The sequence below is a fragment of the Anser brachyrhynchus genome, assembly GCF_964034855.1.
Source record: "Anser brachyrhynchus genome assembly, chromosome: 2".
Classification (NCBI taxonomy): Eukaryota; Metazoa; Chordata; class Aves; order Anseriformes; family Anatidae; genus Anser; species Anser brachyrhynchus.
In genome coordinates this window covers 19,060,375-19,072,811 of record NC_137695.1, presented here as the reverse complement: position 1 = coordinate 19,072,811, position 12,437 = coordinate 19,060,375, and the positions used below count along the sequence as shown (strand labels likewise).

The window sequence follows — 12,437 nt, the reverse complement described above, 5'->3', positions numbered from 1 at the left end:
GATGAATCCCTAGTTATTTTCATTTGTGTAAATTTCAGTCATTGGAAAAAATATAATAAAATAAAATGATTAACTAGGATTTTTCTTTCCAGACAACCAGATCATGTTACAAGAACAAATGATGTTCTGTTCCCGCTAATAAGGGAATATATTTCACCCCCGTTAAGAATGACACTCTGATATTACAATTTTGGTTCTTTATGGAGTGGAGTTTTTCTCATCTAGTGTTAGGAAATGGGAAGAATTTATCATTACTGTCTTATCTCCTGTAAAACATGAATTTGCATAAAAATAGGACAGTTGTTTATAATAATGTTCCTCGAGGGGAAACTGCTGAGAAGAGCAAGTCTGTCCCAGGGAAGAAATTGAAACAAGAATGTTGTTCCCAATGATTTTTACCTAGCTTCACAAATAGTTGGTGACCTGACTGTTGTTAACTTTTCTGCGCTGAGAATGATGACAATGATCTCTCCTGTCTTTTAAGGACTAGATTCACACAAAGGTCTGTGAAGGCTTCTCCTGCTACAGACCCTGCACTAGGAAAGAAAAATCGTTACCCTTCCAGTCCGTTATTGTGTATGTGTATGAGTTGCTCTAATCTCTAGCGTATTGATTGTGCTGTTAACTTTTATAGAGCTCTTTAGGGAAGTGAAGATGAATAGCTGGAAAATGCTGAGCTCACAAAGGCCAAAGGTAACTACTGACTGCCTTAAACCACTGGGGAGGTACAGAGCTTCATGTGGCCCTCAAACATCCCTTCCATCTCAGCAACTTGATCAACAGTTATTTGCCTCTGACCACACTAGGCAGAAAGAATAACGGGTTGTGAGGTCCCTTCCTGGGGAGAAAATGGAGGATGGGAGAAAATCAGCCATCTTCAAAAAATTATATGATGATATCAAGTTGGAAATTACATTGACACAAGGGGCTATTACAGTCTAGGGTCAGTGAAACCTGATTTGTATCTATTATTTCCAAGAAAAAGATGCATGTACCTGAAATCTCATTTCAAGCATCCAATATTACAAATAGGAAATAATTTGCACTACATTTTCCACTTCTAATTCAAGAGATCAGATCAAAAATTGTACAAGTTTTGTGTCAGGGGACTGATAATGGGGGAGGACACCAACAACTTCCCAGTCTATGCTACTTTCTGTCTTCTCTGGGCATCTCATCTGTTCGCTCTGGTACACAGGCTGTGTATTTGTGAATATACATGTAGTTCTGCAGCTCCTTAAAGGGAGCTTTGCACCAGAAGTTTTAGTTCCAGTCCCAAGATATATTTACAGTGATGAAAATAACATTTGCATAATTACACTTCCAAATAAATACATTACCTTAAAAATTCAGTGTGGTTTGCATTGGCCACATGACATTGAAAAAAATCATTCTGAAAACTGCTCTTAGGTTGTGGTTTTTTTTTTTAACCTTGAGAAACTGTGACTTTTAAAAAAATAATTCCAAATACCAAAAGCAATTAATGCAAATTGGTGTGTTTTCTAACCACTGCAATATCAAGAAGTGTTTTTCAGTTTTACAGATAAGAAGTGCTGTACCTTGTTTCAGCTTTGTAATACTTTAATAAACTTTGAAAGCAACCTCTATTGAGATTGTACTAAACTAAATAAGGCACGCTGTGTGTGTCAAGGCTGAGGTGCTCTTTTCATGCTTCAGCAGGGGCTGAGTTGTTACACCTCTGTTATGAAGACCTGAATGGTGAGGTATATAACGGCAGAAAAGCATCCTGTACCTTGTTGTGTAATATTTACAGTTTCCACACATCAGCTGTACAGCTAGCCTTGCTTCTGTGAGTAAGAATATTTTGGGATTGGAGAGATGGAGCTGAATTCATCCTCTGAAACTGTAAAAATGAGATGCTGCTCTGTCATGCACATTACCCACTTGTTGGCAGCTCTGCAAAGAGCCTAAAACCCAGGCTATAGAAAGTCAGTGGTATTGTGGTTAGTCAGCATGTGTGCAGTGTCAGTGGGGTAGCAGTAAAAAGGCAAGTTTGCTTATCTGCTAGCCTTGGTAATACTGAGAAGGGAGGTCTTATGCACTTGTGCACCTAGACAAGAGAGCCTCACCATTCTCACTCATTTAGCCCTGCAGATAACTAAGAGGGAGCTGAGGCCTCTATGAGCATCAAACCCATCATCTCAGCACTGTTTTTCCTTCAGTCACTAGTGGAGTGTGCCGAGAAGAAAGGAAATACCTCTTGTACCGTCTCTTTTGAGAAATGAACTTGAAGTAGTGCTGCCACAACCTCAGGGACAATGCACAGCTTTAGTATAAAGTGAAGGAAAAATTAAAATGGGCCTTTCTGGACAATGCCAGGAGTTAAATAAATCTCTTTTCCTCCATTAATTCTTCAATTTTTCCAGTCAGTGGCTGAAGTGGGATATATATTTACTTCATCAGAATATCTTGAGTACTTATAGTAGATCAGAGCTCTCACTGAGCACATCTTGGTCTTGTTGAAGAAAATGAGCCTGTTACCTTTAGGGTGTTAAATACAGCAGATTTGGGTCTACCAAAGATGAAAAAGATGAAAACTGGTATCTCCTATCTCTTCTTCTTGGAGTTTCCCATTAATTTTGCATTGCAGACATCAGTCTTGTTAAGCCTGTTATTTAAGTCAGAGTTGAGGGGGATTTAATTGCTTCATGTAATTCTTTCTTTTATCTGTTTTACCTCAGGTATTTTCAAGGTAGCTAATTCCGCTGTATAAAGAACTGAATAAATTCTCACAGTAGTTCATTTACCAGAGGCATTCTATATAAAGCACTTTTAAAACAGTCAAAAGAAACAAGTTCATGGAGATTTCAAAAATTAAAATGTTGTAACAGGTTGTAGCAGTTCATCTTTGAGGAGTCATCGTCCCTTAAATATTAGGTTTACAGGAAGAATGTGTAACTTCTTGCGACTGAGCATAAGCTGTTTAAACCATGACTCACCATCAATTTTGGAAGGCCTGTTTCTGTAGCTTATGGTAGACAGTTCTGAAAGTTACATGGTTCGCTGAACAAAAAATGTGATCACATACACCACTTATGGCTTGCAGTTAGAGATTGAAGGGTAGCAGCCATGTTTAGGTTATTGGATATTGTTTCTATCATAAAACCACATATTGCTTGATACTTTAAAGTACGGATGGACACAGCTATGCGTTAGGAAAAAAAAACAGTCATACTCTGTAAAGCCATGGACAGTGAGGGACAAGAAAGATGAACTTTGCAGATGCACCCTCTCAGACAGTGCTGTGTACTGCCTCTCCCAAAGGCAGGCAGTGGTGTGATTGCTCTGTAGGACTGCAAGTAACCATAGAAATGTGTGCTTGCTGCACCCATTACAGACTATGGCCTGTTGTTTGCAATCTGGAAGCTCCCAGAAAATATCTTGGCAGTTGGAAGCAGTATCACTTTCCAGAGAGACAGAAATGCATCCTCCTTTGTGATGAAACTGGAATAACTGGGCAAAAATGATGGGTGACCAACACAAATGGAGGCAAGGTAAACTGCTGCTTGGCTTCCTTCTGTTGGAGGAATTATTTGTAGGAAAAATGAGATGTGGGCTTTTGGATAAGAATGGAATCATAGAATATCTGAACTGGAAGGGACTAGAATATCTGAATTGGAAGGAACCCACAAGGATCATCGAGTCCAGCTCCCAGGTACCCAGAGGACCACCCGAAAAGTTTGAAAGCACTGTCCAAACGCTTCTTGAACTCCAGAAGGCTCGGTGCCGTGACCACTTCCCTGGGGAGCCTGTCCCAGTGCCTGACCACCCTCTGGGTGCAGAACCTTTCCCTCACACCCAGCCTGACCCTCCCCTGTCCCAGCTCCATGCCATTCCCTCGGGTCCTGTCGCTGTCCCCAGAGAGCAGAGCTCAGCGCCTGCCCCTCCGCTCCCCTCGTGAGGGAGCTGCAGGCCGCCATGAGGCCTCCCCTCAGCCTGCTCTGCTCTGGGCTGAACAATCCAAATGACTTCAGCCTCTCCCCAGACGTCTGTCAGTTATCAGATAGTATCAAAGCTGATAGGACTTCATAGTCTACATTTCCACATCAGCTTCAAGCTGCAGAAAGATTGAATTTAACCATATTCATAGAAGATTGAAATATTCAGCTGTGCATAATTTTTCCTTGGGAAGAGAGCAGAATACAGAAGAGTTCTGCTGTTCTCTGCTTCACACCCTTCCAGGAGATCAGCTCTGCTATTCTGGGGGGGAATTTGGGATGAAGTCTGACTGTGCCACTTTCACTTTGTGCTAGAGAAGCCATGGGGAAAAACAACCTACTCCTGTTCCTTTTCTTTTTCAGTGAGATAAAAAAAAAATCCAATTAAATGTTTCTCTCATAGGGTGATGTAAAAAGAAATGTATTTTTTCCCTGTCTCTGACCTTCTTTTTATTACTACACATACTTCACTTACTGTTTAGCTATAAAATATGAAGTCACCGTAAATCCTTCTCCAGGACAGTGTGCTAATTAGTTTGTGGTGTCAGACTTGGTATGTGAGTATGTCTGTTATGGATGATCACTACACTGCCTAGGGTAGGATAAGAACATGAACGAACGGTTACACGGCCCAGTTCTAGTTTGTGTCTATACAAAGCATCTTCTCAGTGATGTGAGTAATAAGGATGTTCCCAGGAAAAGGAAGAAATATGAAAATTATGCTTAAATAGCATCATAGTATATACCAATTTAGCAATACACTCTACCCAGCTTGGGATTACTTTCAGTTAGCTGCAGGGAATGACATAAAGCCTTAGTGAAGCTGCAGTGAAGAAACCTGGTGATGAAACCTGATGTCTCGGTGCAGAGCCAGAGAGGCAAGGGCTTGTTTTGCTTCTGCTGAATGTGGGGAGTGAGATCCTGAGGCAGGGCCCAAGTGCTTGGGTGTACCTGGGGCTGTGAAACAGGCTGCCAGGAAGAAGAGGGCAGGCAAGGAGCTTGTGCCTGCTTTGCTGGCAGAGGTTTGTGTGTGACACAAGCTGAAGCCAAGTCTGTCCAAGAGGCTTGCTAGAGCTGGGAGTTGCTTCTGACCTTGTCTCCTCCTTTCCTCCTTCACCACACCAAGTCTGGATCCCCCAGCATTCACTGGAAAACAATGTGAAACAATGCCCTTTGGTGCCCAGGCCGATAAAAAGCATATTCTTTCCTAAGTGCTGTAGAAGTGACCCTCCCTGCTCTTCCTGGGTGGTGGAGAGATGTGGATTTATCTAGGAAATTAATCTGGGAACAGAGCTGGGCTTCATCCTCTGTGTGCTCCCAGCCGACAAAGAGGCACCAGCAAAGACGGTTTTTCTGCCTGCCCCTCTAGCCTGGTGCTCCACATACCAGCCTGCCCTGTCCACAGGGACACTGGCCTGCCCCATTCATGGGGACAACAGCCTGCCCCACAGCACAGGGACCCCAGCCTGCCCCATCCACAGGGACCTTGGCCTGCCATGTCCATGGGGACACCAGCCGGCCTGGTGCAGGAAGGGATGGTAGTGGCAGGCTGTTCTCCCCACCTTCCCTCTCCTAGAACATAGTGAGAGGTAGAGAATATAAAGTTGAGGAACAAAAATATCCGACTGTCACCACAGTGCCAGCATCCCTCAACAGAGGCTGAGGTAAAAGCTGGTTCTCTTCCTCTGAAGCACCTGGCTCTGCTGGGCCACAGCAGTGTCAGAAGCCAGAATGGCTCCAGCCCTTCACAGGGGAGCTGGGGTGGCTGTGGAGCCGTCATTGCTGGGCCACGTAGCAGGCAGCGGGATGCCACCAGCTCTCCAGCCACGTCAGCCCAGCATGGCTATGCTGCTGGGCCAGCCACGTTCCTCCCTGCCCCTGCCTCCTGCCGCCCTCAGTCAGACTGCCAGGTCTCCGAAAATCGGCTTGTTTTATTTAATGCCTGAAAGGCGCCTCCTTTCAGACACCTGTTTTTGAAATGTTTGGTGCTAATGGCTGTAATGAGTCTGGGTATTACAGTGAAACGATTAGGGGAAAAATCCTGCCTTGTGTTTAACGGACCGACTCCAGAGCATGTGTAGATTCTTCACATTCTTAATGCTTTTACCATATGAAAAGTAATGTGCTCTGTGCAATTGATTCCAGTGTTTCATTCGTTTTTCATCATCTCCTATCTCTGGAACATCCCTCTCCCTCTTAACAACATATTTTCCTAGATTTCATGGCAAAGGACAAGATCGGCTTTGTGTTGCCATAATCTCATTTGAAGCAGAAAATTGTTTCCAGATTATCGAATGTGGGATGGAAAAAACATCATATTTATGAATTGGTAAAGCAGATAGACTTCCAATTGAGTTTAGTTCCAGGAAGGGTTTGTGATGATTTTCTGGGGGAAAAAAATGTTTTCGTTATTAAGTGTCAAAAATGTTGCATTGAAGTTTGTTAGAATATATTTATCCCAGGGTTTTTGTACTTGTTTTTGTTCCAAAGGTTACTGTAGCCTGAACCGGTTTCTTATTTTAAAACTTGTAACAGTGGAAATTCTGTAACATATTTCTTGGTTTGAAGTGAATTAGGTCAGATTCACTAGTCTTCTCACCACCGCTCAAAATACCTTTCAACATGAAGACAGAAAAGTAAGGAGCGCACGCTGTATTCAATCGCAGTAAGAACGCGTCTGCTAGCTGGGGACTGACTGAACATCCTCTTGTTCCCTCCTTGTGTCTGTTAGCATCTCATTAATTGCTTTGCTGTCCTGTTTTCTCAACGTCTGGGTGTCTTGGAGTCTCTCCCAGCTATGGTATCTGCGTGCTATCCCAGAAAAACCTCTATTTCATTCATGGAGAGTGAATGAAATAATTAGCCTGGATAACCTGTCCGGCTAATGAGCTGAGCTGGTTACTCGCTTTGTATCATTTCAGCTTGCCTTTAACTTGTATCAATACCTACGTTTGAGTTTATATGGCCTTATTAATTGGCAGTATTGCTTTGGCCACCAAGCTGCAAACAAATGGTGGTGGGGGTGGCCAGAGCTCAGCTGCTCCCAGGTGCCTGGGACACCACAGTGGTGACGGGTGGCCCCTGTGGCAGGCCAAATCTGGGGCTGAATGTGCCACCTCTGACCATGTGGCCTTTGTCTGTCCCATCTTCATTCATGAGCCATTGCTGCCGGTCTTCTTGCTTTCTGAGAAGTTTCGTTCCCAACCTCTTCCAAAATCACAGCCCGCTGTTAGTGTTGGCTTTGTGTGTTTCCCCAGTCACTTAACTGCTGGCATAGAAGGACACATTTTCAGAAGGTCCTGGCTGAGGTCCCATGCTGACATGTGTCTGCGTTGTGGTGTGTTGCTGATATACTGGCATGTGAAAGTAGGTACCTGTGTGAGCAAAAGGCTGCTGTGGAGCCTACTGCCAAGGAAGTCACCAGGTACCTGACCAGTATGCGCATTCGCGTAAATGATGGGCAAAGACGAACACACAAGCATTAGTCCTTCTATCCAAACAATGTCATTGTTGTTGCTTAGTGGCCTTTGGTACCTCATGGAAAACACTGAATGTACCTATTACTGTTCTTCTTCCTCTATTTTATTCTGCTTGTTAGGAATTTCTCAGGATGTGTATGCAAAAACAAATCTGTTTCAATATCATTGTGCTGCACTGTCTGTGCTTGGTGTTTTGTGCCTGGTCTGTCACACTGCTGTCCTTTCCAGAGCAGACAGTTGCGATGTCAGGTGCAGGGGATTTGGTCTGGGAAATCGTCAGCTTGGGCAGATTAAATGCTTCACAGACAAAAATACTGCTTTGGGGGAAACTGAAAATAGTAACAAGAAGAAGTCTAAAGTTTTTAATCCTGAAACCTTGTACACAGGCAAAACATTTGGCCCAGTGAAGGTAAGAGAGAGAGAGAAAGAAAAAAAATAATAATAATGCTGAAAAAAATGATTTTAATTAGTTCCAAGAGGCATTAACTGACTGTTTTAGATGCCTTTTTTGTGCAGTCACTAGAATTTTATTATCTGGGTTGCTGTTCTGTTTTTTAACTATGCAGATGTCTTTTTTATTGTCTGTTGCCATGCAAAAGCTGTCCAACCCAAGATACGGTAAGCTGCTGTAACAAGGTATATGCAAACTGATACCAATGAGCCTTTGCACAACTCTGTAGTGTCTTTCCAGTCCTGTGGTAATCATTCACCTAGAAAAACAAGTCTGAAAGCAAATATATCTGGCTTTAACAAATGGTTCTCTTGTCTTACAGAGAGAGGATACAAGCCATGGAGAAACAGATTGCCAGTTTAACTGGTCTTGTTCAGTCTGCGCTTTTTAAAGGGCCAAATACAAGTAATAGCAAAGATGCTTCTAGGTAAAAAAAGAATTCATTAAATCTGTTTCTCTCTAATGATTTTAGTAATCAATCAACAAAAATAGTATTTTAATGTATTAGTAAAAAAAAAAAAAAAACCTGAATCATCAATCATTTTAAAGTATCTATATCATCCCCGTGTGAGAATGCTAGGCAGAGAGGAAGAATATGCCAAAGAATAAATGGAGATTAACTGCATTACTCTTCTTTGTGTTAAAAAAAGAATTAATGTAGCTACATCTCTGTGCTTTCTGCTGCTTATACCCCATTCCTTGCTTAACTTCTATTAAAAATTGATTTTTTGAAAAAGTAATTCACAAGCTACTGGTGATTTAGATTAAAAATATATATGCTAAACAAGGCCATTAAATTTACTGATGATAAACTTCACCACAGTTTTATTGTTAGTAAGTTAAATTTATGATTTTTCTTTTTATTGCTTAGTGAGAAGATGATGTTGAAAATTGTGTCCAGCAAAAGCAGCGGTGACGCTACAGGTAAGATAATTCATTTTAAATTTACAACTTCTTCTAGTATATAAATAACTCAAACTTTACCAGCATCCCAGTTTATGGAAATAGCAACTTTACCTTCCACAGCTGAAGTGTCAGAAGTGAAGTTTAAGTTAAGGATGTGGGATTCAGTCATGTCTTTGTTAAGAAAGGAATTTCTGACAGGTTGAGGTGGAATGAATTTCACACCTGCACTGAATGGTTTAAATGAGATACAGAGTTTCTGCATATGGTGAATTTTGCAGTGATTCATCCCACCTATAGTATATATCTGTCTGTACTAACCCCAGATGTATCTAAAATGCTGTAGAAGGCTAAATATTTCATTCCTATTCTGGTCACCTGAACTTTTCTCTAAGGTTATCTTGCCAGGAGATTGCTATGGGTTTGATGTCACTAAGGAATTTAGCAGTCAGCAAGATAGCACTTTCCCTATTTAAGCCGTATTGATCTGTTACTAATTATTAGCATGCTCCTAAACTGTTCTGAGCAAGCATCAATTGTGATGAAGCCAACATTAGCTGGTCTTAACTTAGCTTCCTACTCAGAGAGCTGCTAAGTGTTTAAAAGATATACTTAAGGCTGTTGTGAAAGTAGATCTCCATGTGATTGGAGCTCTTTGTGTATGGGCTGTTGCTCTAGATGTCTGCAGGGTGGGTGGGTGTGTTTATATGCCTCTTCTTCACCCTTTGTCATGCACTGAATGCAAATAAAGGCAGTTCCCTACTTCCTGGTAATGTTGTTCCCACAGGGTGGTCTCTGCTCTGGCAGGTAGTAAACCACACACATTTATTAGCAAATCTATTATGCTCTTAACTAGCCTTTCTGTTGGAGCTGTTAGTTCACGTTCAGGATTCCTGTTTATCTGGAATTGCAGTACATCCTCCTAACCAACAGAAGTCAAACCGGACCTGGAAACTATCAAGCATATGCAAGAGAGCAAGCTAATGTCCTGGTGCTGGAGCTCTGCTCCTAAGCCATTCTCTGGTCCTGTTCCAACTCTTCCCTTCCTGCTGGCCCCTGGATGGGGAGAGCAATACTTCAGGCTGCGAAGAAATAAGCTGTAATTTATCAGTTTCAGGCAACTTATTGAAAAAAGCCATCATTTTTCAAAACAGCTGCAAAATGCTCTTAGACTTTTCTCTATTTCATTGTCATTATATGCTAAGAATTTATAGTATTTCCCACTTGCATAGCCCTTGTATCATACAAAGAACCTATAAAACAATCAAACGATCTGCACATACATTGCCTTGTTTCCCTCTTTGCATTGTGTGGCTGTTAGGCCTTTCAGCTCTCCTGTGCTTATTCTAATTCAGATAAACACTTGGCAGGGGACACCAAGTTGGAGGTCCTGATCTAAGCAGGCCCTGCTTTGAACGGGAGTTTGGACCAGATGACCTCTAGAGGTTCCCTTTCAACCTAAATTGTTTGTGTATGCATATGTGAATGAATGCATTTTCAACAAAATGAGAAATTAAATAATATTCATTGGAAAAACTGCTCCACACAAAGCAAGGATAGGGATTCTTCAGTCTGTAGGTCATACCCAGCCCAACAGAATAGCATGATTCCTCTGACCAGTAGCCAGTTCATGGTGTCGTTCCAAAAGACTCTTCACTCACTACTTTGTTGTATGACTGAAAGTGTGTCCCTGAGATGACAAAATTACGTATAACAGATGAATGCCCCATCATGGGGGGCAGGAGTGGCCACTTTAATTTACTGTCAAAAGACCAGATCAGTATCTGTCAGGTACTGACAGAGATATTGTCTCTGTCACACAGCCGTGCCCATACGCATCATGTGAGTAAGGATACCACGGTTCAGGTTGTGTAATAGGTGCACTTCTGATCACCTGGGGAGATAGACATAGGGCAGTGGGGCTGGCCATGCAGCCAGTCATGTAGCCATGCAACTGCAAGGATCCCTATCAGCACTCTATAGTTGTAACTCCAGCATCTGCATCCCTAAATCCTGTCCGTCCAGCATGACACAGCAACAGGAAAATCAGAAAATTGAACTATAACAGGTAAAGGGAAACAAGGTGTGATGCTGACCACAATATGCTACTGCTTCAGTATTGTCACCCATATCAGCTAATACTGAGGACTGCTTTCCTATATAATAGAATAGTCTGCTTTTGCATCTGCTTTTGAAATTACACATAACGAGGTCTAATAAGTCTCTGCTTACCTGAAAGACATCAACAATCTGTCAGAATATGCAAAACATGCTACAGAATGTTTCTCCTTCGAGTAAGTATGCTTGGGTTTAAACATGCCTGCAGCATCCAGAAACACTCTGCAGACCTCTGTTTTGCTCTCCAGTTCACCGCAATCTTTATTAAGTATAGCCATTAGACAGTCAGCTCTCAAAGTACACAATTCCACTTGACAACTGCACACTGAGATACCAGTTTTAGCAATTTCAAAGACTATTTGAAAGGAAAAGTGGTATAAAATGTTGATTGAGCAGTCCTTTCTAGAGCAGTGGTAAGCAGAAACGTGAATTGCTTCCTATCCTGAACAATAAAACATCTGTGCAGGATAAAATTGACTCATCAATGCTGAACCAACATTGTATTTTGTAGTATGTTTTCTAGTGATGGGAGACATTCATGCAAAAAATAGACAACTAGCTCACTTGGGAAGGAAAAGAAACCAAATTTTCTAAATCCTAGATACTTCTGTATATCTAGACTGTGAATACTCCGTTTGGTATTTTGTATAAATCAAGTAGTTGTATTTAACATGTTTTTGCTTTGGCAGTCTGTAGCAGATTCTGTAGCCTCAAATATTAGAACCTAAACAAAAATGCTTTTCCACTGGGGAAAATAAGCCTGTGATAGTGACTCTGCTGTCTGCATTTCTTATGTTTTGTTGCTTTAGGCTCATTTTTTCATGGGAGTTGGGTTCAAAGAGCAGTAACCTTCCATAGTCGAGCTATGTATCTCCTATTCATGCTAGGATAAACCCCATGACTGAATCCTTATAACCTTTTTCAGTTCTTCAAAAGTGAATGGCATCTAGGGACTCTTCGTTTAGGAACAGCCTGATAGCATGTGACTAAAAAAAAAAACAACAACAACAGAAACTTACTAGAAAGATTGTCCATGAGATTACTAACAAATATGCTAGGAAATGCTCATCTACTCTCTTTTCTGTCATATTTTGTTCATCAAGTGGTAAGAATGATAGATAGATTCAATTCTGTATCAATTATATCCTGGATTGCGAAGCAAAACAAACAAAATCAATTTGCCATTTGCTGCCTTGGTGGAAGAGGAAGAAGGAGATTTTAGTATATTCTGAAAAGGGTCAAAGGAGTCTTTCTTTCTGTGCTGACATCTCCAGTACAAATCAAGAGAGGGAGATAGAGCAGGGAGAAGTGTTACACATATAGTGCTCAAATTTGATTCCTCACCCTTTGTGACCTGTGCTTGCCGGAGACTTCTTGTCTTCTGTGCACATCTGTGTGCTGCTTTCACATGCGTGACTCTTGTAATGATCTGTGAACTTAAAAAGTTGTCCATATCTGCTTGCTTATCTCATATTCAAAGGTAGATCATGCTAGTTGTTGAACTTGGTCAGCGTTTGCAAGTATAGC

General features: G+C 41.6%; 1 protein-coding gene across 16 annotated transcripts in view; it reads left to right on the top strand.

The window, feature by feature from the left end:
- KIAA1217 overlaps window positions 1-12,437 on the top strand; it is a 244,545-nt gene that overhangs the window by 191,794 nt on the left and 40,314 nt on the right. For 14 of the 16 annotated variants that reach the window (XR_013947744.1, XM_080583238.1, XM_080583240.1 and 11 more), the window contains 2 exons: window positions 8,212-8,316; window positions 8,761-8,813. Coding sequence is in view for 15 of the 16 variants with exons in the window: in XM_080583238.1 (XP_080439364.1) it covers window positions 8,212-8,316; window positions 8,761-8,813 (158 nt within the window). In the remaining variant the exon portion in view is untranslated. The remainder of the gene's footprint in view (window positions 1-8,211; window positions 8,317-8,760; window positions 8,814-12,437) is intronic. The other 2 variants (XM_080583237.1, XM_080583243.1) reach the window with 1 other exon arrangement.